This window comes from Electrona antarctica (assembly GCF_951216825.1).
Source record: "Electrona antarctica genome assembly, chromosome: 12".
NCBI lineage: Eukaryota > Metazoa > Chordata > Actinopteri > Myctophiformes > Myctophidae > Electrona > Electrona antarctica.
Window position 1 is genome coordinate 52349044 of NC_136793.1, and position 27165 is coordinate 52376208.

General features: G+C 44.2%; 1 protein-coding gene across 1 annotated transcript; it reads right to left on the reverse strand.

Annotated features, from left to right (window-relative positions):
- LOC306934019 (olfactomedin-like protein 2A) lies at positions 1 to 25961 on the reverse strand. The gene is made up of 8 exons (XM_079516429.1): positions 25648 to 25961; positions 14143 to 14406; positions 11145 to 11252; positions 9877 to 10044; positions 7682 to 7916; positions 5250 to 5546; positions 4402 to 4587; positions 1 to 2364 (listed from the first exon to the last, which is right to left on the reverse strand). The coding sequence occupies exons 1-8, from the start codon at positions 25717 to 25719 to the stop codon at positions 1760 to 1762; spliced, it is 1935 nt and encodes a 644-aa protein (XP_079372555.1). The 5' UTR covers positions 25720 to 25961; the 3' UTR covers positions 1 to 1759.
- Positions 25962 to 27165: the final 1204 nt, after the last annotated feature.

Genomic DNA, 27165 nt, shown 5'->3' on the forward strand with positions numbered 1-27165 from the left:
GGGTTAAAGCTTATCACTGCCTGTATATTGGCTAGATACTGTACAGTGAATAATTTCTGAGAGCCCACTAGTGAAAGATGCGTACTAGCACTCGCATATGCCCATATATTTATTTGTTGTTGTTTTTTTCCTCTTTTGGTTCCGGTCCATAAATGTACTTGTGTATTCATGTACAAATGCTCTTGTACCCGGTTATTGTTAGTGTATTATTGTTGGAGTACTGTATTCTAGAGGCTTCTGGAGGTATTGTTCATGGATTTATTGTTTGGCTGTTGTATAACTTGTACATGTACAATGTAGCGTTGAAAGTGTAATTATGTATTCTGCCGCTTGGCCAGGTCCCACTTGAAAAAGAGACGCAGTCTCAATGTGTTTTTACTGGTTAAATAAAGGTTCAATACAAAATAAAAACAAGCAATCATGGAGATTTGTGTTTAGCTAATGGTAGAGTGCACACATTAATTATTTATCTAGATTTGGTCTTAATTCTTGATCTTGGGGTAAGAATGTACAAAACACACTAAAGAATAAAATAAAATAAAAAATAAAAATGTAGTGACTTTGCAATTGTTATGAACAATACAATAACAATCATTATGCTTTCATACGTGAGATTTAAACAAGTGAAAATATTAAGAAAAACAACAACTTGCATCATAAAACATTTTAAAATAAATGGATTGATCTTGAGCCCTTAAATTGTGTACATTTAATTTATGATAGTATGATACCATATTCAGCACATCCCCTATCCTCACTAAAAGATGTAGTACATACATGAGAAATGACTATAACAGACCAAAACATTGTGAATATTAGAAAGACAGGTAGCATTTTGAGGCCGGAATAATAAACATATAGTATACAGTAAAGGTCCTCAGAAAGAGGATAACGTCACAAATTACCGTAACGATCAAAGTGCTTGGTGGATGGATGGATGGAGTTCACCACTTTCAACCTGGTGTCCCTATTTTGGGCATGTTATTATTTTAGGCAAACAAGGAGAAAAAAAAACATATAAAATGTTCAACATTTTTCAACATTTTATTTCAAGAAATGCCAAAACATTTCAAACATCTTAAAAAAACCAAAAAGAAAACCCCATCTAAACTTTTCAAAAACAATGAAAATAGCAGATCTACAAACTCATAGATTGGCTATTTTTGTCACACAACACCGTCGTACAACAAAGTATAAACTAATAGGCTTAAGTGTTTTAACAGGCTATTGACATAAGACGGGCAGAGAACTGGAGAGTTTTGCTCCAAAATGAGATAACGTAAAGTATTCTACCTGAAACATGATGGCGAAAGCAAAACATAATACAAAAGAATCATGACACTGTTTAAAGGACAACGTCTAACTTGTCAACACGTTTATGGACTGGATGTTTTTGGATACTTCAGCTACACTGAATGATGAAATTGAGGTAACGTTTATTTATTCATTTGTTTAATGATTTTTTTTTTTTTTTGGAATAGAACTCCTTGTTTATTATTCTCTGTCCATTCTCGACATACAGTCACATCCCAACACACGTACGTACTGTACATTGTGTTTGAGCAGTGCTTGTTTGGTACACTGCAACGTGTCATGATTAGCATACGCAGGAATGCTGGTATAGGTTCATCCTTGTCCTTATGAATCCAATATGGCTGCTTCTGGACTGTCAAAAAAAATACTGAGCGCTCCCCTCTACGCAAGGGTACTGGAAGCTTATCTGGAACACACACACACACACACACACACGGCTTTGTGCTCACTGTTCGACAAAATGTACGCGGTATGTAACCTGGTTGCCGTTGTCCCAAGCATACAGCAGCTTCTCCTTGGGGTTGTAATCGATCTGGGTGGTGAAGCTGTACTCGTTGGTGAAGGGCAGGCGCGGGATGGCCTCCGTGTTGGTGTGGGTGTCGAACGCATACTTGACCTCGCCTTCCTTCTGGTTGTACGTGTCCACGGCGTACAGCACGCCGCAGATGATGAAGCAGTTCCCGTAGGAGTTCCTCCTCAGGCCCGTCCTCCAGGTGGTCTCCTTCTTTATGGACAGGTCCCCGGGGTCCAGCTTGCTGATGACGATCACCTCGTGCTGGGAGTAGTCGTAGTCTATGGCGGGGTAGATCACCCACAGGCCGCTCTCGTCCACGGCAAAGTCGATGTCGGAGTGGCCTCTCCACTTCCACGGCGTGGTGTCCTCGTAGACCACGTCGTGCAGAAGCGTCCAGGCGGCCACGTAGCGCATGCGCAGGTCGTACTTGATGATGTTCTTGGTGAAGGCTCGGTTGTAGTAGAACGCTCCGTTGTAGACCACGTGGCCTGTTCCGATCCAGTTGTACGGCAGCTTGAACAGGTTGCTCCAGCGGCCTGGGACACAAGAAGCAGTGTTGGCGTGTTATAACTTACAGTTGGGTGCCACCGATATTGTCCTTTATCATTTGACCCATTTAGGCCTGACCTCAAAATTTAAAAAAAATCCTTCTAAATCCTCCAGTTTTCTGAAATAAATATTTTCATGATTTTTCAAAAATAGCAGACCTACAAGCTCGTAGCGCGCCACTCGGTGGCGCGCTATGAGCTTGTAGATCTGCTATTTTTCAATAGCTAAAGCATAACATAATGCTAACACCAAAAGGGGTTCCCGCCCAGAATGGGTTAAAACACACCCGTGGCTCCCGAAATGCGTAGCAGGTTAAAACTAACCCGTGGCAGGTTCAAACTAACATGTGGCTCTCGACATGCGTGGTCGGTTACAACTAACCCGTGGCTGGGTTAAAACTCACCCGTGGCTCCCGAAATGCGTAGCAGGTTAAAACTAACCCGTGGCAGGTTCAAACTAACATGTGGCTCCCGACATGCGTGGTCGGTTACAACTAACCCGTGGCTGGTTAAAACTAACCCGTGGCAGGTTCAAACTAACATATGGCTCCCGACATGCGTGGTCGGTTACAACTAACCCGGGCCGTGGCTGGGTTAAAACTAACCCGTGGCAGGTTCAAACCAACCCGTGGCTTCCTTTGAGGTTAGGTTTTTGGGGCAGGGTGTCGGACTAATGCCCGTCGGACCAAACACATGCACCCGGTTAGCTTTAAGTAAGTAAGTAAGTAGCCTTGACGAGCCATGAGGCCCATAGGGGCAGGAGCCTATCTCCTGTTTCTGTAGCGTGAGGAAGCTTGATGTACAAGTACACCCCCTGGACATGACGCTAGTATGTCGCAGGGACTTACCCCCAATCCAACCCTTGATGCTGAGTGTCAAGCAGGGAGGCACTGGGTCCCATTTTGTAGAGTCTTTGGCATGACCCGGCCGGGGATCGAACCCCGACCTCCCATCAGGGCGGTCACTCTAACCACAAGAGCCACTGAGCCGGTTAGCTTTATCCTGTGTATATTATGACAAGTTGGATACATCCTGTCGTATGTGTCCCACACTGACATAATACCATGTATGTTTGGATAGTCACAGACTGTGTACACAATGGCTTGTCATGGGACACGGTTGTCTTAACTGTTACCGCTGAACAAACGGATACGCTCGTCGTATTCTAATCACATCCCATCAACTGTCCCAGGTTGGCCAACAACAGGAAGTAGTCATTTTGTTAACCCATTTTGGGCGGGAACCCCTTTTGGTGTTAGCACCATGTCATGCTTTAGCTATTGCTATATGTTTTTTATAGCTATAAAATAGCAGATCTACAAGCTCATAGCGCGCCACCGAGTGGCGCGCTACGAGCTTGTAGGTCTGCTATTTTTGAAAAATCGAAGAACGACTGACATAGAAACATAGCTTTTCCAGAAAACTGTCAGGATGTAGAAGACATTTTTAGAATCTGATCTCAGGTCAAAATGGGTTAATGGAAATAGAAAGCCTTGTGATGGACAAAAGCAACTCGGTGCGGTGCACCTCCACCCCCCCTGCCCGCACTACTAATCCGTCTCCGCTGTGCCCAGTACAAAAGAAAGGCCAGAGCGCACATCATGTCAACCACAGCGAGCATCATAGCTATACTCAACAAGATATACCTACTCATCCGCACGGGGCTGTGAACTCACCACCCTGCTGGATATGAAAGGAGAGAGCCCAGGGTGCTCCTTGCGTGCAAGTGCATTTAGAGTCCAAACACATCTAGATCAACAAAAGTCCAAGTCCCATGAGGGCAGGGAGATCATCTCGGGCTCTCTTACGGAAGGGTAATCCTATTCCTCGGTCCGGGTTACATGCAAGAAAGAGTTGATTTTTTTTCCCCACCCACTGCTGTGAAGCAACCCACGAGGCCTTAACATTCCACCAGGGGCACATCAGTCTCGCAGAGGTTACCGACTCCCTCGACATGAATTAATCTCCAGTGACGCTTACAGACAACATGGAGAAATGCAGCTAAACGAAGCCGGTTATACGCACCTTGCTGGAAGTTTTCCAGGTTGCGGAACTCCACTAGGTTGTTGCCGTAGTAGTAGTTGGTCACGTAGATCTTGGAGTCCTTGGCCAGAGGGTCTTTCATCCAGGCGCCTTCGTTACGCCCGTAGCTGTGTTTCTTTTCTGGCTGTTCGATGGATGCCAGAGTCCCCTCGCAGTCTAGGATCTTCCCTGCCAAGGAGACGCAGACCCAAAAACAACTCAACGCTTTGGAGAGAGAGGCCTGGCTTGCATTAACTTCTGTATGAGTTTTAAACAACAAATTTCACAGTCACAGCAGATCTTGGCAGTGAAAACCTGTGCTCTTATCTGGTGCTAAATTGCCGTTTTACTACTGCACTCTCTGCTTACAATGCACATTGTCTCATTAGTGGAGCGTTGTATTGGCAGTCGAATGCAGGGAAGTGCAGAGAGTGTTTGAGGGGCAGGGGCTGAAATCCCGTAAGAGGGGGGCACTTTTGGACAAAAATAGCGAAAATGGCAGATCTACAAGCTCACAACGCGTCACGCTGCGACTGGTTGAGAGCTTGTAGATCAGCTATTTTCGGGGCGCAACACAGCACTCTTTAGCTGGTGGAGATGCGGCGTACGACATTGGATTTCTAAACAAATCTGTTCAACGCAAAATACTATGTTCACGTTCAGGAGACTTCGGGGGAAAAAAGCTATTCTCCTGATGAATGCTGCATTGGTAAGGAGTGGCATTTGCATTTCTGTCACAATGTAGTAAATTCTACATTCGTGGTCTGGAAAGGGCAGTTGTTTTACAGACGGGTAAAAGGGCAGGGGCTGAAGCCCCCCTTTGATGTCTATGTTGCTATAATAACGCGTACCTGCTCTGTGTAGAATGGGTCTGCTGTTGTTGTCAGAGTTGTCCAGAACCAGCACAATGGTCGGAGCTGGTCTCTCCCGCCGTGCTGCGACAGTAGTGGTGGTGATGGTGGTGGGTGGGGTAGTTTTCGTGGTTGTGGACGCCGTAGTGGCGGTAGTGACGGTGACGGGAAGCGTGGTGTCAGCCGTGGGTGTAGTTGTCGTGACCTCAAATGTTTCCAGGACCGTTTCGGGGCCTTCGTCCTCTGACTGGCTCTCCTTGGCGTGGTGGTGGGCGGTGTATGTTTTGGCAGAGTGGTCTGGGAAGGAAAGGGGGGGGGGGGGGGGGGGGGGGGGGGTTGGGGGAGGGGAGGAAAAAAGGAGTCAGGCCAGGGAAATTAAATACTGTAAGTGGAAATCTTAAAAACTCAGACTCTCCCTAAGCCGTGTTTTTGCACTAGTTAGCTTGCTCATTTCAACATCGCTCTGTTGTGTCAAACAGGGTCAGATGCTGTTTCTCTGAAGGGGAGCAAGAAATGCTTGCAGTGTGCAAAGTTAAAGGTGTTTTATAATGCGTTCTCAGACGGATGTACACACGAGCCTCACTATCGGGGGGGGGGGGAGACATATTGCGGCTGTAACGTTCCAGAACTTCACATCAAAAGGCAAAGCATTAGCTATGCAACACGGAGACCATTCCAACTTCCTTTGGCCTGTTCTGTCTATCCCCTCCTGTTACCCAGCCGGTCCTGCTGCCTTCCTATTCACATGCAGAATTCCACAACCCCTCCTGGTCTCATCCCCGGCTGTGGAGAGCGACGCTATAAGCCACATGGAGGACAGTGTCAACAGAGGGACAGCCTGTTCTCTCTCTCTCCCTCGCCCTCTCGTCTGCACTCTCTCTCTCTCTCTTCCTCGTGCTCTGACTTCCTGCGCTGCCAGACAGATGTGCGGGGATTAGACGGCATCGCTACATAGGCAGTGCGCATCAGCATCTGGCCAACATGCGTTCTCCTGCAAGCCTGAGAGAACTACCTGGCCGGCAGGATCCGACGAGGGCATATATTGTAGGAACAAACGCGCTGGAGAAGATCTTCCGAGACGGCTGGAAGCGCAGAGTGCCGTATGAAAGTGTATAAATAGTACATCCTTACGTAAGAATCTCAATCTCCATTTTTATAGGTGCCTTTAGTCTGCACCTTACTCCCCATCTAACAGACGCTGTCTGAGATTATGGAAATGCGGCCAAATCGCTCTTCACCGCTTTGACAAAGAGCTGGCTGCGGGATCCGCTGGAGTTTAGTTTGGCTGGCCGGGCATGCAAAGGCACAGCAGAACACGCGGTGTGACAAGCGCTGTGCGCGTGTGCCCTGTGCAAACGCAGCATACCTATTCACTCAACTAGACTTAAAGAGGATTGGAAGGAGTCAGGAAATGTTTTGTCAGCTTTCATCTACAGTTGGAGGCCATCGATATTGTCCTTTTCTTTTTGCTGAGGTTTGCGTGATCTGCGCAAAAGGACAGTTAACCCATTTTGGGCGGGAACCCCTTTTGGTGTTTTAAACATTGTTATAATTTAGCTATTGAAAAATAGCAGATCTACAAGCTCATGGCGCGCTACGAGCTTGTAGGTCTGCTATTTTTGAAAAATCGTGAAAATATTTATTTCAGAAAACTGGAGGATTTAGAAGGATTTTTAAAAATGTTGAGGTCAGGCCTAAATGGGTCAAATGATAAGGGACAATATCGGTGGCACCCGACTGTACATTGTGTGTGAGGAGTGAGACCGGGGCATGTCACGGCCGTGGGCAGCATTCCACTGAGGCAGCATTCCATTTATCTCCAAATGTATTCTGTCAAAAAAAGATTTGGATTTCCTGCCCTGCTGAATATGCACCGACCGACACGGCGCAATCCTGCAGCTAAAGCAGAACCTGCTTTGTTTAAAACAACACAGGAATAAATCTCGTATTAAGGGTGACCTTCCGTGCCACACAGCAGCAGATTCCTGCTTTCGTTTCCCTCCTCGCCAACAGTGCAAAGTACGTAGCGGATCTATGGTCTCGTTCCTCCACACACCACCATGCACACACTCTGGAAATGTTTACGGCGCCGTTCTGTTGGAAATGAAATCAATCCAATGAAGCCCTTGATTTGCCTCCCATCTAGCAAACAGACTGATCTAGTGCTGATCTAGCACAAGATGTGTCGAGGATCATATCAATCATATCATTTGAATCACTTCAAGTAATAATAACAATATGATTTATTAGGACGGCACAAAGATGATCTCATGCATACAACGCACGCACACGCGCGCGCACACACACACACACACACACACACACACACGAGGGCGAGTGCAAACTCAGTTTAAGTGAAAACAGAATGGTTTTTTTCCTCTGTTTTGGGAGGTCGGGGGGGGGGGGGGGGGGGGGGGGGGGGGTTGGCTTACCTTTCCCGCCAGTGCTGTCTATGACATCGCCCTTGTAATAGGTGATGCCCCTCACCACGCCGGGCTGGTTGCCAACCACCACCTTGGCCTTGGCTGTGGGGACGACGGGCTTGGCGGCTTTACTGGGCTTCACCATCTCCTTCTTGGGCTTTATGACCTTCTCCTTGGGCAGCTTGGGAGGAGGCTTTTTGTTGGCAACTTTTACGGCCTCCTTGGTTTTCCCATCACCGGTGTGCTGTAAACATTGACATTTGGGGTTGCGTCAGTGACGGATGGTGTCAATATTGGCCTGTGGATTTGTGTTTAACCCATTTAGGTCTGACGGCAAAAAAAAAAAAAAAAAAGTCTTCTGAAAGAATATATGTTCAAAGATTTGTGCCGCATTTTCACGATTTTACGCGTGCACACTGTTTGTAATTTATCTGTAGTGTGCACACATATTGACGCTGGTTACTCTAACGATCCAGCAGGATCGAAACATTCGTAATGCAATGCTGTGCAAGAACAGTGTTGCAGGACTTTGCTCATTTTACTTTTTCTACCTACAGTTTGTAGGCTATAGAGTATAGACAGTTGAACAAATGTGGTTTTGGGACATTGCTATAGAGCGCCGAAGTCCTGACGTCACTCGCTCGTCCCCTCGATTCCCCTGGTTCACGGAAGTAATTGCTCTATGGAGAATAACATGGGCTCATCTTAAAATCGTTTCATATAAGCGTTGTGGTCCAATGATAAACAAGCTGTCTCGGCGTTATTGTCAGGGAGGTGTCTCTGTATCGTTTGCGACGGTCAGTCACTCATATACGATACAGTCTGTTTCTAGCGAAAATGTAACTAATTCAGCAGCAGTAACAATAGCGTTTTCTCTCAGTCAGTTGATTCTTCATATCCATATGAGTGAAGCGGCCTGGATGGTTTGTGTATTTTTCAAACTAAGTTCCTAATTGAAGCGATCTAAAATCCCCCTATGGGGATTACAATGCAAATAAAAAGTACATGAACCTGTGGATTTGCGCCCTCTACCGATATTGACGCCAGACTTTGTTGCTCTATAGTGTTTGAGTTGTATAAATGCTGTGTTTTAGGAGACGTTTCAGTCTGGTCCAGTTTCTACCACTTTCCAGGTATTCCAAAAACGTTATTTTAACAACCGTATGTTATGAGAAATGAGTTTCAGCGTAAAAGAAGATAAGCACCTGCTCCTGGGATTTCTGGTATGACAGTAATGCACATTATGGCCTACTATCCCAGTTATTACTCATCTTAAGACCATTCCTTTCAACATAGTTGCAGGTTTTTGTGGATAGCATCACCATGTTCATTTGAGATTTTAAAATATTGACTCTTCTCACAGCAACATTCTGCCCATTATGAATAAACAAATACAATACTGAAGCCCAAAACGCTCCACTTCTTCTGACATCTGAACCCAAAGAAATAAAATCACACGGGTGTGAAGTGAGGGGCGCTCTTATCGTCACACATCATCTCATTCTGGTCAATCACAGCTTGCGTCCTCGCCTTCGTTTTCAATGTTTGTGTTAAAGGGGCATTCCACTCATTTTCAACATTTTACTATGTCATTAATATACCTTAGAGCTGTTGTGTGGAAATAATAAAAAGGTCCCCCCATTCTGTGTTTCCTAGAACTAGAGGTCTGAAAAAAATCATTAACATGGTGAAACACATCTTGATGATGTCATCAAGATGTGTTTCACCATGTTAATGATTTTTTTCATAATTACAGTTCTAGGAAACACAGAATGGGGGGACTTTTTATTATTATTTCCACACAACAGCTCTAAGGTATATTAATGACATAGTAAAATGTTGAAAATGGGTGGTTTTCCCCTTTAACGCAATGTTTGTGTGTGTGTGTGTGCACAAACCCTCAAAGCTGGACATCAAAATCTGGAGCCCTATACATTAACTTAAATGCTTTGCTCTTAAAGTACAATCAGCTAATGCTTTGTCTTTTTGACACATTTTCGGAGTCATCCTCCTCCCCCGTCCCCACCCCCGTCCCCACCCCCCGCCCCCCCCCCCCCGCCCCCACCCCCGTCCCCATACCCCCCAGCCACCCCCTGTTCGGAGGTGGCTGAACTTCGCAGCGCAAGTGATTCATTCAACAGTGTAAAATAAACAGTGAAACCCTTTCAAATACACATTGGGTGTTCTGTAGACACCCAACCAACCTGGACTTTGTTGTCACTGGAGTCCTTCTGGAGCAGCTGCAGGCTCAGACTGGAGATCTCCTTCTTTATGCTCAGCATGAGGTTGGAGTAGTTCTCGTATCTCTTGAACTGGTTCGTCAGGGTCGCCATGCTATCTCGAACAAAGTCATTCTCGCGCGTGAGGTTCGTCTGATCGTCTGCCAAACAAGAACATAGATTTCTCAGAAGAATACAGTTGTATATGATTCATTTTCGGCTCACGCTGCTCAGAAAAAGGGCGAAGGGGAAGAGCGGAGGGCCTGCGCTTCCTGCAAACACACGAAAGACATTCAAAATGTTCCTAGCTCTCGTGTCCTTGTGTATGTCCTGTGAGGCTCGTGTCAGGGACTCACAGGAACACAGCACACTGAGCGTTAGTGCATCTTTTGTCTGTTGCTGTGTGTGTACTGTTTCTTTGCACATGTACACACTTATTGGTTTCTTGGCCTTTTAATGATGTTTGATTTATTATTGAACTGAAGTCCAAGTCACTCCGGTCCAGGATTGGTCCGACGTGATTAATCAACTGTTAACTGTAAAATGCCAAAATATATCAAATAAAAAACACTGGTATGACAAGTCTCTCCCAGCAACATTACTATCGTAGCCGCAGGGTTTAACGGAACTCTGAATACTGAATGCCATAAGAGGACACGGTTAATAAGTACTCTTAAGTCAATCTCTGGAATTCAGTTGGTTTTCTCACAAAAAAGGTTAAAGGACAACTTTAGTTTTTTTCAACCAAGGTTCATGTTTTAGGTTGTTATTAGAGAAAGTAAAAGATGAGTGTTCATTTTTCTTCATTTGCTGCTTTCTTTCGTTTTAGGGATTTTAGCGGTTTTTGACATGGGGGTGGGGGCATTCGAACATGGGGCTAAATATGTATTGTTTTACAAAATATCATGGCGAAACAATACATATTTAGCCCCATGTAAAACGAAAGAAAGCAGCAAATGAAGAAAAATGAACACTCATCTTTTACTTTCTCTAATAACAACCTAAAACATGAACCTTGGTTGAAAAAAACTAAAGTTGTCATTTAACCTTCAGAATTGACTATAAATCTTTTTATATGGCCAAATAGCGGACACAGCTTCATTTAGGATAACTAACAAAGACTTTGAGAGAAGAATATGCTTTGGTTTCCTATGACTATACCAATATTACTATGTTACTATAATACGAGTGTATTGACCGTATTGGTCGAAATGGGGCCATGTTACCGGTTTATGGAGGGTTTTTCATCTTACCTCTTCCAGGTTGTTCATTTGGGAGACCACTTTGTTGATGTAAGAATGGACTTTCATTAGATCCAAGCTGTACAAGGTCCCCTCCAAAAGATCCACCATGGAATGCAGCTGGAACGGGAGAGACACATTAATTAATGACCCTGTACTCACCAACCATGTTTGACGGGTCCATGTGTGCGGAAGCCAATAACACCCCCCCCCCCCCCCTCCCCTCTCCACCTCTAAAAACACTTTTGATGATTAACTCTATTGACTTCTTTGTTCAGTTAAGTGGGGAGGCCTGTGCATTCAGCCTCTGAAACACCTTGTAAAACTGCCTACACAAAGCCTGCAGTTTCGTTCCGTTGATGAATTGAACATTGTGGACCCTATTGGAAACAAGTGTAATGCTTAATTGGGTCGTCCACTCACAGTTAACAGCCTTTGTATTGAGTTTGTGCTTGAAATGTACTGTAATTCTGCAAACTGTTAATACATTTTTCAATCAATCAATCAATCAATCTCCTGCACATTGTGCCATGGTGTGGAGGAATCGCTCATCAAAAATGAGCCTTTTACGTTATTGGGTTAAAACTATAGGTATCGCCCCCTGGACCAAATGGCATTCCAACATCTGGATCTGCTTCTTATTTTCATATGGTACATACTGTGCATACTCTTTTCTGCCATGTGAAAAATTAATGTGTGCTTTACATACGGTGCGGTGCTCGGATGGTATCCGCAGATGTTAGATCAGATAACACATTAGAGAGGTCACGTGGGGGCGAGCGATGACCTTTGGTACCTTTAAACTCGATGGGGATTTAGGGTTCTATAATTTTTTTTCCCTTCTCCGGCCAGCCTTTCCCACGGCCTTACAAGCACACTGATCTGTCCACAATGAATATCACTGTTTCTGTCTGCACCCTATATAATCTGATCAAGTACTTAAGAGTCATTGGCTTAGGTTAGATGTCCTGGGATGTAGTATATATTGTAAGTCTAGCTTTTAGACAAGACAGATTATTATCGAATTATCGATTCTATTAACGTTTGTATATCTCTTGGTCAGTCTTGGTGGGTACCAAAAAATATCCACTGGACACTACTGATGGACAGTAAATGGCCGTACTACTCCATGCATACAAATAACACATTTAAGCCACAGATGTTACCTGCCGAGTTGCGGTGCAGTCCAAGACTCTCTACTATATACAGACACCTCTCTCAGCTTTGTCCAAGGCTGCACTATGTGTATGGGGGATGGGTGTCTTATTAGTGCTGAGAGCAGGTGCAGTGTTATATAGGACTAAATTGAAGAAACATCTGATGGAAGGTACCCTGTTCTACCCTGTTCTGACTGTCTTCTCAAACAGTGGTCCGCAGACCACTAGTGGTTCATGGCATAGTGTTCCATCGGGAAATGGTTTCAATTGTTTAAAAAAACATATATTGTACCTATTGTTAAAAGTATCAACGATACGTTTAAATAATATTTCATCAGTCCATATGGGCATAATAGTGTTGGGCATAACAAAGTTGCATCATCATATATCCACTGGACACTACTAATGTTGTGAGCTTGTATTCAGCTTTAACATTATTATTAATGGTAAATATTCATTTAAAAATGTTTAAATAAATTGATTGATTCATTCAATACTGTATTAGTCAAGAGATTTAAACTGCACAAAGTACAGTGAAGCATTTATGATAAAAGGACAACACACAAAAAAGGTCCTGGAGGCTTCCATTGTTTCCATTGTGGTCCAATGCGTTCCTATCTACATACTTTTGTGGGCAGGTGTAGGTGTAGGTGGTCCGTGAGGATTGTTTGAAATATGCTAGTGTTCCGTAGACTCACTATAGGATGCGAACCACAGTTCTAGTTAGCCTGGTTAATAAACCAGACCGAATCAGCCGTTGGCAAAAAAAAGTTGCCTACCAGCGGGTTTCGGTCTGGCGAGGCTCAGTAGCACGCCTCTTTCCTACAATCGAGAACAGGTCGGACCAATCGGGACACGGTATGCAATATGGGCGGGCTTTGGTACAGTGACGTTCAATGCTTGAGACTTTTGACTGACAGTAGCTCTGACCAATTGCGTCAAAGAGAAAATGTTTGAACCCGCCCCCCGGGAAATGAAATCCAAGTGGAGCCAGCCCAGACTGATATACCGCGACAGTGTTGTGTGATATTAGTCTGGCTTATTAGCCAGGCTAAGTTCTAGTACCATCCAAAACCCACCTTTTCAAACACCATCATGGCCCGTAGCACTTACCCTAGCCCCTTAGATAGAACTTTATGTAGACTTAGATAGCATTTTATACAGACTTATAGCATGTTACGGAGACAGCACTAGAATTGCATTTAATGGCACTTCATAGTATATGTATAGTATAGTATGTATAGTTTATATATACAGTTTTCATTATATAGATATTCCACTGTTACGTTCTTAGCTTACGCATGTTTCATGATAACTACTTTTTATGTACTGTATGTGATGTATTGACATGCTTTTTTGTTCTTGCTTATTGTAAATCGCTCTGGATTAAGAGCGTCTGCTAAATGCCTAAATTGTAAATTGTATCCAAACCACTTTTCAAGGTGAGTACCTGTACTCATGATATGGTACCATCAAATCTGTACAAGAAAAACCCCACTGGGATGCGTCCCGCCTTGGCATTTAAAACCCACTCTGGGCGTAGAACCCCTTTTGGTGTTTCAAGCATTATGTTATACTTTAGCTATTGAAAAATAGCAGATCTACAAGCTCATAACGCGGCACCGAGTGCCCCGCTATTTTTTAACGTTTTGGGAGTTCCTGGAACAACATATTTTCAGATGGGGGTCGGCGGCCAATTACATATCATTTTTGGGGTCCTTGGCATGAAATATGGAGCACCACTGATACAGAAACATGAGGTATTTCAGAAAAATGTCAAAATTTAGAAGCCTTTTTTTCCCCTTTTTTTTACGTCAGGCCTAAATGGGTTTAAGTTCCCCTCCTCTCCTCACCTTCAGCAGTTCCGGGGCCTGCTTCTTCAACTTCTCCATCTTCCACTCGTTCTCGCAGGGGTTCAGGGACGAGGGCGGCGCCGTGCACGAGCACTTGCAGTCGGAGCCCGAGCTGACGGTCTCCACCGTGTAGAAGTCCTCCACGCGCACGGCGCCGCTGCGCAGGCGCGCGCACGCGTCCTTGCTCAGCGGGCGCATGATGCACTTGCAGCGGCAGTCCGAACCCTCCGACGTCATTCGCACCGGCTCGGTCTCCCCGAAGATCTGGAGGAGGGATTGCGAGAAGAAGGGGGGGGGGGGGTTGAATAGAGGGTATGCGCGTGTGACATCATCATCATACCCGGAAGTTATGCCTACTGACCGAGTGGCAGAAAACGACTTTCTGTCCATGACAGCCCATACATCCAAACAGAAAAGTCCTATCTGATTGCATTAAAACGACGTTAAACTCACTTTATGCATGCGCATACCCTCTATTTTCCTGTCAAGGACACCCACATTGATATGCATTTGGCACCCATTCGAATAGATTTTGTGCCCCGGGGGCCCCATAAGAGAAGATTTGTCATTTTTCAAAAAAAAAAAAGAAAAGCAGATCTACAAGCTCATGCTTGTAGATCAGTTATCTTGCACCTCTGACTGATGACTGAATATCGCCGCTGTCGGGAGGAAACATTTGATAAAACAAATAAAAAGGTTTCAGGAAATGGAAACAAGAGCCCTGTGTTCCCACACACATCCAATGTAGTTGTATTTCAGCGACGAGTTGTTAATACTGTGGTTAAATATTTATAGAACCCACAGACAGACCTAACCACTTTCAACCCGGCGTCCCTGTTTTGGGGCATGTCATTATAGGCGAAACCGTTCCTAAACTTTCAACAATAGTTTGCACAGCTTGTAGATGTAGCTATTTTCACTACTTTTGCGCGACACTGTTATATGATGGCATGAGTAGGTTTCTGTCTGTCAGTGATGATATTACAAACTGCTTCACAATCACTGACCACAAGAAGCTAGGACCCTAAGCAAAACGTATTCTTGTGCCATGCAGATTCTCAGGTGAAAATGTGTTGATTTAATCCATTGAGACCTGGAACGCATCTATGTCACGTTAGCGTTTAACCACATTAACCATTAAACAGCTGTGTTGAAGTCGAGCACTCCTTGACAGCTTGATGAAAACAGATTCCTTATCAAAATCTGTAGTCTGTTAGTATAAACTACTTCATTCTTAATTGGGGGGGGGGGGTAAACCTTTTAGTTGGCCATACTTTCAAGCCTTGCATGCTAGATTCTATTCACCTTTTTCTTACAGCCCATAGTGCATTGCGTTTGTGTGTGCAAATTTCGAAAGTTCCTCTTTCTCTCGCTGTTTTGCCAGTTTTGCAAGAGAAACAAGTGGCCAGGTCTATGAAAACAAGCACAAATGAAAATAGCTCATCTACAAGCTCACAGCGACAAATTGTGAGGTTGTACATCCGTTATTTAAAAACATTTAAAAACATTGTTTTTTAAAAGGCACAAAATATGTTTAGATGGATGTCTGTGGACAATTAATATTAATCTGGGGTTCCTTGATGTGAAGAACTGTGGAAACCACTGCTTTAAACAACATTAGGAAGCAAGCCCATAAGCAACTACTATACACTTTAGAATCAAGCCCAAAAAAACATGAACCAGCTACTACCAATAATTTATTTGCAAGTGACTTTACAGATAAAACAAGTCAAAGGTTGCTTATAATAAGCAGACATGGCAACACGGCCTGAAGTAAGCAAAGCACACACACAAGGAGCCCCAGTACCTTGGCGGGGAAAAACGTGGATACACATGCTATGCTACCTGATCTGTATTTTGGCCAGCAGCAACTCTTCATATAGCTGTTGCATATATCCCTCCTCACTACTCACTACTTTAGAGTGACGCATCCTTGGCCAGGCATGCAAATGGAGACGTTAAAAGAGAGGTGTACAATACATAGCTCCTCCACAAGCAGCCAGGGCTGTGCAGCGTCAGCTAGCGAGGCATTCTGAGAATGTAATTGTATCCAAGCCAGTGATCAGTGGACCAAACATACGACCTTCATTGTTATTACTAATACACAATCCCATGTAATGTAACAACTTATTAAGATATATGCTCAGCTGGGGGTTTTCTTCTCCCAGTGGTGCGTCTGAGTCAGACCGAGAGTTTGTTCCACTGGTATGAATTATTCCTCGTCTCCTGGTGGACATCTATGAATAATAAATCCATTTTCTTAGGAGGGGAAACAAAGGCAAGGGGAAGGAAAAGTGATCCGGAACAATAACCACGGGCTTCCCCTCGTTTGAAGGTTAAGTCATACAAACTATTATCACCAACTGGGTTTTGGATACCCCCCCCCCCCCCCCCCCCCCCCCCCCGCCCCACATAAAATGAAAACGCTTTGTAAAGCCATGGTGCCTCATTCATACATGGCTTAATCTTCAATTCATATTGGTGCCATGACCATAATACAAAGTAAAAACTGCTACGTACCCTGCTACGTTTTGACTGGACTGTCACTGAACTGTATATACCGTAGCGTACACATCTTACACACAAGACCATCCATCCATCCGTAACTTATTTCAGACAGTTTAAGAGACAATGGATTTACTGTATATTTGAGTAAATGTTCCATTGATAATGGTGTATTGGTGTATTGGTGTATTGGTGTGTGTGTGTGTGTGTGTGTGTGTGTGTGTGTGTGTGTGTGTGTGACTTCATTCCACTGAAAGCTTTGTGTATAGGCCTACCTCTCCACTAAGGGCTGTCAGCATCCATCTTCCTGTCAGACACTGATTTATGGTGGCAAAGTGGGCGTGGCCCACGGTGTTTGCAAAGCTCACATTTGATCCCCGCCAGCAACTGGTCACCCAAAGACCTGTGTGCTCCGTCTAAGAGCTGTTTACTTACACTGAACCCCACTCATTGTCATCACTTTAGATTAAGACCAAAGGGCCCTTTTTAGATCATGCTTTGTGATGTATCGCTTGCTGCGACACACACTAGTCCTCCTGGCTATCTCCTAGGGGGGTGGGACGATATGGGTACCTCACGATACGATATATATTGCGATATTAGGCCCTCGATAACGATAATATCACGATATTCAATATATTGCGATATTTGCGATATATCAATATATTGTATGAAATTTCATCAACGATATTATATATCACGATATCTGCAACTACAAAATACTTGGAACTGAAAAAATGCTATTTTCGTGCTCGGACACAAGGAGGGACACACACATAGCTGTCTATAGTGGTTGCACCACTCAAACACTAAATTAATAGAGTTTTTTTTTAATATCGATATTTGAATAATCAATATCGATTATTTATCGCGGGAGGACGTATCGATACATATCGCCATATCGATATTTCAGCACACCCCTAGTATCTCCCTCATCCACTTAAACCTCTGTGCTTACCAATAGTACATTTGACCCGAGTTGGCTCTGTTCCTTTTCCCCCTCTACATCAAATCTATTCGCTGAAAACAGCCGATCTAGAAGCTCACAGCGCGTTGGAGCAACACGGCACATTTGCAAGCCCGTAGACCTGCGATTCTCTCGCGAAGCACCCCCCCTCCAGAATAGAGAGGTTCACGTGGGTTACGGTATGTTGTTGAGCCAATGCGTTGTGCTCCTATACCGATGCTCAACTCATCTCCCATCACCTTTGGGGCTCGCCTCTCCAGGCTGCACCGAGGGAGCTTATATAGGCTGTCATCTCTTTGCGCTGAGATTTAGGGATCTCTATAAACCCCAGGGCAAGCCTAACATGTGGTACCACTCAGAGTGGAGAAGAATGCACCATCACAGAGATTCTTCATTAAAGAATTTCTGCCTGTCTCTGTCCTACCTCTTTGAAGCGTGGCTTGGTCTGAGTCCATGCCCCTGCTGCCACGTCGTGTTCTGGACCTGCCTAACAGTCTCAACACGGGACATCAGGACTAGTTTGTTTGGGGACGGCGAGAGTTCACCAGCGGATGTCTGTGCAGCAGTTGGGAAATATGATCAACAACAATGAAAGATATCCATGTGTACAGGACTTTGATCTGTTTCTGCTTTGACATTGTGATGTCAAATGTCAATGGCGCGCGCACGTGTGCTTGTGTGTGTGTGTGCTTGTGTGTGTGTGTGTGGTGTGTGTGTGTGTGTGTGTGTGTGTGTGTGCGTGTGTGTGTGTGACTGTGTGTGACTGTGTGTGCGTGTGAGAAAGTGAGAATGCAAGAAGGCTAATTGTTTTTTAAGCTGTTGTTGATGCCATCTGCCTTGTGAAGGAGAATGGGCTTCCTTCCTGCATGGATAAATAAAGGTTAGATGAGATTTTAAAAAATCACACCCGTGTGAACTGAGTGGTGCAACTACTCAGTATTTGTATCTATTCCTCTACATGTCCCTAAGGTATTTCTATGTAATTCAGGGTCTTTTGATTTTTCCATATCATCTTCTAAAGTGAAATATCTCCAATCTGATCTTTTGCCACTATGCCTAACATCTGTTGAGGAATAACTATAAAGATTGATTATATAGAGATTGATTCACTCTGACGTGATATCTGTGATGTCAGTGACGTCACATACTAACCATAGCAACCATGCTCGTTTTTTTGGTTGCTAACCATAGCAACCATGCTCGTTTTTTTGGTACGAACAAACACGGGTACACGGGTACAAAGCCAGTTGTTGGAGTGGTTTGCACCACTCAAAAAAAGTTAATAATTTAACCTGTGAAAAGATACAGGAATTGGTTGAGGAAATTGCACTGGTTCCAAATTCAATTCATTTTTAGATGACAACATGAACACTAGATTAAGGCATACTCAATGTGTCATCTATATGACTTAATTCTCAAAGAAAGCCCAACTACATGGAAAGCAAGCATCAATTCTCAACACGCTTTGCACTCAAGAAGGTAACAAGGCTACTTCAATAACTACTTCAGAAGATGATATTTTTTGCGGTACAGTAAATAGGCTGGGGTGGGAGGTGCAATGGAGGTAGAAGAGGTGGGGGCTCATTAGTTAAGGAATGTGGACTGAGTGATGGGGTCTTGAGGGGGGTGGGGGGGGGGGGGGGTGCAGGGGAGGTGGAGTGTGTGCATACACGCACAGCACAGCACTGGCAAGGGTTCTTGATTATGGGGCAAAGGACCCCTCTGTGCCGGGACGGCTCAAATCAAATCCTAACCCTGGTCAAGTGAAAAGGCATATGGTTTAGACGAGTGCTACAGCCACATGAAAACAGAATGGATTAGCAGATTAAATGTGAGGTTGTGCCCGCTGGCCTGCGGCGGCGCTTTATTGTTCAGCCCCCCACCGCAGCGGGCCCAGCCCTCGCCTTGTGCCATAGCAACATCAGCTTAATATGCTTTAAGTCCCTCTGCGGGATGGAGAAGTCTGGGTTGAGAAATTCCTGCCAGATTTAACACCAGACTCTCCTGGACACTTGAGTCACCAACTCTCTGTTCTGTTTTGTCAACACCGCTACCCGCTACTCCAAGCTGTATCGCTGGAACTAAGAGATATGGCAACCCTCTGTCCTAATTATAAAAATGAAAAAAAAAAATCAAATAAAGAAACTGGCGGGGAGAACAATTGCAGTCTTCTCCCCAGCTCATTCACAGTACTGGCATGTCAACTTGACTGACCAGTGTCTTCTGCTAGCTACCTCAGAGCAGACAGCTGCTCAGAATGCTCAGAATTGAGAGCATTCATTCATGCAATGCTCCCTCTGGAGTGCATGAGGTCAAGTCTCTCAGGTAAAAAAAGAAAACAGAAAGGGACAAAAAATACAAGACACTCAAACACAATTAAACCTCTGCACAACGTTTCCACCACAAGAGGAAGGGACATAACTAAGCAGTAAGCTCTTACTGCTTAGTTATCAGAGCTTGATTCGATAATTGGATGAAGGCTTCAGTCACCAAAACACACTGACTGATAAAGTGAAACGTTTATTGTGGTCAGGAGTACCAAGGACCAGTGCCTCATGTTAGTTAGTCACATTGGGCAGACTGTGACAGTAGCAGAGGTGGTTCTGTAATGGACTGTGGTTCTAGTAGCACAGGCCCTGGGATATCTACAGCCTTGCGGTTTATATAAACAAGGATATCCTTCCCTTTTAGCGCCAAGTGTGTTTTGCCACTTGGTAATTACAGGGCCGCAACCGTGTTAGTGAAAAAACAACCACCACAGCTTTGACGAATCAGGCATCCATTGGCACAAATTCACTTCCGGCATTTCTACTGTGTCATAAGCATAAACATTAGGCCCATTATTATTCCTGTTATGACAGGTATGGAATCTTAACTGCCACAGCAGGCTAAGTGAAACAATTTAACTCAGCTGTGTAATTCCATTCTGTTTTCTGTTTCCATACCATATATTTCAAATCTACTACCATTGAATTCACATACAAACAACAGCACAAAAATGTCAAATAGAAATGGCTATTTTGACTACCGAACTATTTCGATTTCATTATTACTGTTGAAGAAGCTCCAAGTGTAATAGTTTCGCTGGTTGCCAGTTGCCACTGCTGTACTGAAATGAAATGATTACTATATTTACCCAGGGTATCTGGGCTAAGCTCAAGAACTTGTTTCCAGCCAGGCCCTGCTCATAGAACATTTCATCGTAGTGGTTCAATGCCTTGTTCAAGGGCACTTCAGCGGTGGTAATTTTAACGTGTCGGACCGCTGATTCGAACTGGCGACCTTCCGGTATCAAGACCGCTCCGCAATCCGTTCGGCCACCGCTGCCAAGAGCATGTGAACATAAAAATGGAAGCCTTGAACCTTGAGCTACTAAGTCCTCATGTCTTTGGGTTGCACTCCAGAACTGGGCCTAAAACAAATCGTGGTCCAATTAAATTCCAGTAGAGGCAGTCCACTTTTGTCCTTAATCTGATTAGTGGTGCTTATAAATATACTTTTGCTATCGTAAAAGATCAACCCGGAGTTCAATGGGGCTGAATCGGAGAAGCCTGGAGATAAATCATGAGATCGCAGTAGCAGTGGTGGAAAGTAACTAAGTACTTTTACTTAAGTACTGTACTTAAGTACAATTTTGAGGTATTTGTACTTGAGTATTTCAAATTTCCAATACTTTTACTTCTACTCCACTACATCTCAGAGCCAAAATTTTACTTTTACTTTTACTTCACTGCAATTATTTGAAAACTTTACTTACTATAGTTACTTTGGAGATTTTAATTTTGATTAGAAAACATACATTAACCACTTCAACCCTATACATTTCGGCCATTTGAAAATGTGTGTGTTGCGACGCATTGTGAGCTTGTAGATCGGCTATTTTCAATAGGTTTTGTACACATTTTGAACTTGTGAAATGGCACATTCTGCACAATGAGTACTTTTACTTTTAGTACTTTAAGTACATTTTGATGCCGATACTTTTGCACTTAGTACATTTTCAATTCCTTACTTTTACTTACTAACGAAGTAGTTCTAAATTGCAGTATTGGTACTTTTACTTAAGTAAAACAATTGAGTACATTTTCCACCACTGCACATTAGCGCCGGACTGTTAATTAGCTGAAGACAAAGCACAGTGCTTTTGGGGGTACACCTCTACATTCCATCTGGCTCTGTTTATAGGTCCAGCTACACTCTGAACTTTGCAGTTGTCATCATCACATGATCTCTCAGAAGAGAGAGAGAGAGAGAGAGAGAGAGAGATGGAGATGGCAAGATAGATATAGAGGAAGAGAGAAAAAGAGAGAGAGAGAGAGAGCAAGCGTAATAAACAAAGCGTGAAAAGATAGTACATGCATGCAGGCATGCATTGCACACACATGCAAGTCACTCTTGTTCATCTATCTTTGGTATAATAGCCAATCGTATAATCCATTAAAATCCACAAACTGTTTTCACTTAATCACTTGTGTGTGTCTGGTGGCCTCAGTCATGAATGGAATGATAGATGCTGCCAGTGTTTTTCCTCCAGATGCTCTTTTGTTGTACAACAGATGTCAGACCCGCAAAAGCTCCAAGCTTTGGGGAAAGCATCTTTTCACACACTACACAGTTCATTAATATTATAGGACAATTCAGGCTGTCCTGTTTTATAACACTTGGGAGGAGGCAGCACGCCAATAAGTCATGCTGGTCTTCATGCAAAGCACATTTTTTGATAGGTTCATTATTAGTGTTTAGTAAGCCTCTCTAGTAATTCAATAAAATGAGTTCTGATCAACACTGGGCTGCAATATTGGTTGACTAACATACATTGTGTGTGCGTGTGCGTGGGCGTGCGTGCGTGCGTGCGTGTACGAATGCACGTGCGTGCGTGTGTGTCCTGGGTGTTCATTTAAGTCTGAACGTGTAAGGAAGTTGTTACATTTTACTGTGTGTTTTCAAATCTCCACGGCACAACAGTACAGATAAAGAGAGAATGTCAAGGGCATGTCTCCCATATTTCCTTCCACTCTCAGTCAATGGTCTTCTGGGTGAGACAGAGCATTGACTGAGAGTGGAAGGAAATATGGGAGACATGCCCTCATATGTCTAAACGTCTGGAGACTTTTAGACATATGATGGCCCCATGCCATGGCCATGTCCATAATGTTAGTCAGGGAAAGTAAGGGAAAGAGTACTGTGAGTGGGTGTGTATTTGGCCCCGCTAGTGGCAGGGCTTTAAGGATGTCTGACCATCCACCGAGGATCAAAAGAGACACACATCCAGTTTTCATTTAAAGGCCTATAGGTGCTGAACTACAAAACGTAGAGATAGAATAAGAGTTTGCACGCTGTAGCTCCCTTTCTTTCTGCATCGTTTCGTTTTGGGTCCCGCCGGCGTGGGCGTGGGCCCAGCGACGTTTCGAACACACGGCTCTTCTTCGGACTCCATCCACCACGTCGTTGGTCCCAGACAACATACTGTATCTCATCAACTTCTGGCTATATTGCAAAGCGCGTTCATGCCCCAGACCCCAGAGGATGAACAACACTACTCTGTTTCTCTGTTACATTATAAACATTTATTAAAAAGGGTATCTTTTAAAAACAAAGAAAAGGTCCCGCACACTGTCACTGACTGACACTTGCCAAAATGTTGCTCTTTATTAGGTTGACGTTTCGGTCGCTTAGACCTTCATCTACCAGCCTTGTGGTTAGAGTGTCCGCCCTGAAACTGGGAGGTCGGGGGTTCGATCCCCGGCCCGGGTCATGCCAAAGACTGTAAAAATGGGACCCAATGCCTCCCTGCTTGGCACTCAGCATCAAAGGGTTGGATTCGGGGGGGGGGGGGTCAAATCAACGAATCAAATGATTCCCGAGCACGGCACGGCTGCAGCTCACCGCTCCTTGGCTGCTGCTCACCGCTCCAAGAGATGGGTCAAATGCGGAGAACAAATTTCACTGCGGTAACGTGTGTGACATATCGTACGACTTTGATCAGGACAGAAACGTCGACCTAATAAAGAGCAACATTTTGGCAAGTGTCTGACAGTGTGCGGGACCTTTTCTTTGTTTTTCAACGATACCCTTTTTAATAATATTTGTCACTAGCCTTCTGAGGTGTGCATCGGCCCTTTTGCTAAAAAAAACCCAAAACCATTATAAACATTTAACATTCGAGTATACGGATGTGGAATATATGGAATGCAGGTATGTACTCAAATGGTATACATACACTAATTACGAATTGCTGTCTCTTTAAGATGTCGATTTTTGGGGGTTCATTTGAGGACTTGGAGAGCCGGATTGAGATGGTCATGGGGCTGAGGTCCGGCCCACGTACGGGCCGTAATATGTTGCCCATGTGTGCTAGTCTAGAGAGAGTAAGGCTGTGGAGCTTTTTGATGTTTTGTTACCCTGATTTCTCTTTGGGCAAATAACCGTGAAAAAAGTGTTTAGTATCACCCATCTGAGTTGCACACATGACTGAACCCCCTTAATCCTGGCATGCAGTTTGAGTGCCATATGCTTGTCCCTCTGAATTACAGAACGGACCACTGCTACAGTCAGGCGGGCAGAGCATCCATTTCCCCCCCCATCATCTCTCATTCTGTCTTTGTCCTCTAATTGACCTCATGGTGGTATTCCTGCGGCTTGTTTACAACCCAAACAACAGGCCGGTGCCCACTGCTGTTCCCACGACACTGGGCGTCATGGCCTTGCCCTGTAGCTGCCCATAAACACAATGCCATGCACTGTGTGCCAGTTAGACCAGAGATAAACCTGAGGATTCCACCCCCCTCCTCAGTCCTCTCTCTTTCTATCTCTCTCTCACATGAGTACACGCACGCACGCACACACGCGCACACACACGCACGCACAGACGCACACGCACACACACGCACACACACGCACAAGCACAAGCACACGCGCACACTGCTCTTGGACAGTAGACCAATCAGAAAACATATTCATATAAAGCATGTTCTTGTCAAAACTGCCTGCATGTAGTCTAGTCTTACAGCAGTCTTTACTATTAAACTTTAACTAGCAATGTGCGAAATTGCAAGTGTTCCCATTGTTCCCTCGAGTATAGCTCGCTAAGTAAGTAGGCCTACAGTATCATGATGATGTTTTGATCCACATGACGTCACACGATGCCACGTGACGTCACAAAAGGTTTATACAGAATGTTTATCCGGAATAAAGTCGGGCAATAGTCTGGTTGCCTGATGCAACAAGGCCTGTACAGTACACTATAATAATTCAATACAGCACAGTAGTACTTTCAATCACAGACAGCCAGGCAATTAAAGCAACCACAGACGAGAGTCGACCATGCAGCCATGCAGTTCAACGGGTGTCTTTGATATCAGATAGGCTACACTACACAGTGGACTGGTGATGTTTCCATAACTGTTGTATTATGTAGGCTATTGTTTCTAGGAGACGTGGGATCATTATTAGACTCTCTTCGGGGGGAATGATGGTCTTCCAAGACTTCAGAGAGAGAGAGACAGAGGGGGGTAGAGTCCGCAGCAGCTGTGCAAACAACAACGGTCAGATATTAGGCTATTGTTACCTCGCTAGGTGCCATCTCTCCGCTGGCACCATGCCTCGCCACGCTCGAGGTATCATTTTGATAAACCCAGCCAGTTACCCATGGGATATTGTTGCCTACTCCACTGTCTGATGTGACGCGGTGACCCCAAAGCCGTCATTTAGAGGATTAGCTCAAATGGAAGGGGAAAAAATTGGCACGTGATGTTAAACATCTGTCTACTTGAGAGAGACAGAAAAATTAACGCCTGCTCGTTGGAAAGGTTTAACTAGTTATTTGTCAAGTCACCTATTTGTCTGAACCATATATATACACCTGACTATGACGTAGACTATAGGCTACGACATAAAAGGTAGCCTATTTGAAAGAATGTAACACAACATGATTTAAATTCAACTTCTTCTGGTTTACATTTCACCACAATAGCCTATATCCCATTCAGGATGGTTGCAGAATCTGTGTGTTTGGGGAATTGGATCTGACTTACCTTGTTCATAGCAGTGGCATCCTGGCACAAAACTAGAAGAAGACAGATGAACAAGTTCGTGTACCTCCACATTTTCTTTCTTGTATGTTTTTGGTATATAGGGAAAAAAACGTGCTGCTGAATCCTTAATTTGCCCCCGATTTAACAGCAAAAACACATGTAGCCTACTGTGTGCATTCAAGATTCTATTGTTACTCCATTGCCAGTAGTCCACAGGTGGTGATCTGTTTTTGCAGTAGTCTATAGTGTATTATGTGCGCTTCTTCGTAGAGTATACGAGCGCTCTTCGAGTCTCCACCGCGCACGCACGCTTGTTCTCAACTGGTGCGCTCACGCTCAGTGAGTGTGCGCATCATCTGTCATCTAACTCTGGCCCCTAGAGAGGGGAGGGGCTTTTGGACACGATTTCTTGTGAGTTCACGCTTTTTAGTTTGTAATTCAAAACGAATTAAAGCGTGCAAGACTCCGTAGAACACTTTGTGTGACTCGAGGCCATGTGCGCGCATATAGGGGCTAGTATACGGTTTACGGTTGATTGCAATTATACAGGTTTAATTTAGTTCAAATGAAGCATGTTTAGGTAAAAGAAAATGTTACACATCCTCCACTTTTGGCGTGTCTTTCTTTTGACATTAAATGTCAAAAGAAAGACACGCCAAAAGGAATAAGGAATAAGGAATAAGGTCGCGATAAATTTTTTATCGCGACCTTATTCCTTATTGGATTATTCTAAAAAAATAAATAAAAATGTAGGACTAAATAAAATGTTAAATAGCCTAGATATGAGAACGCAGAACCGGTGATTTCACCCACTGCGTTCAGTTATAAAAAGGATATGGCGCCATCTCCTGTTTCCTTACTATAGTACACGTGATGTCTGACCAGTATAGGCCTATTTATTTAGACCTATATGTATTAAATCTCATCACCTGCCAACCACACACACACACACACACACACACACACACACACACACACACACACACACACACACACACACACACACACACACAGGAGGTTAAGGTAGGAGTCACACTTTTTGATGTCTGTTGGTAGGGCATTCCACATTCTGGTGGCATAGCAGTAGGCCTTATAGAACAAATTTGACCCCAGTTTTGTGCCGAATCTGGGTTGAGTGAGATACAGTAAAGGGAGCTCCCTCTAGTGTTGTGCCTGTGTGTGTCTTTCTATTAAAGTAGTCTGACAGGTATTAGGTATAGGCCTATACGTAAGGGATAATATCTGGCTAGGTGGTCATTGTCGGGAGATAATTCACCGACAGGGAGTTTAACCACCGAGGCGAAGCCGAGGTGGTTACACTCCCTGAAGGTGAATTATATCCCGACAATGACCACCTAGCCAGATATTATCCCGCTTATTACATGGCTAACTAACATAAATTAATCCATTGATCCAAAACACAACAAAAAAAGTATTCCATAACTTCGCGCTGGCTGCGTCTGCCCAGCTGCAGGGCTGAAGCACTGTCGGAAAACAAGGAAGTGAGTTGATCAAATA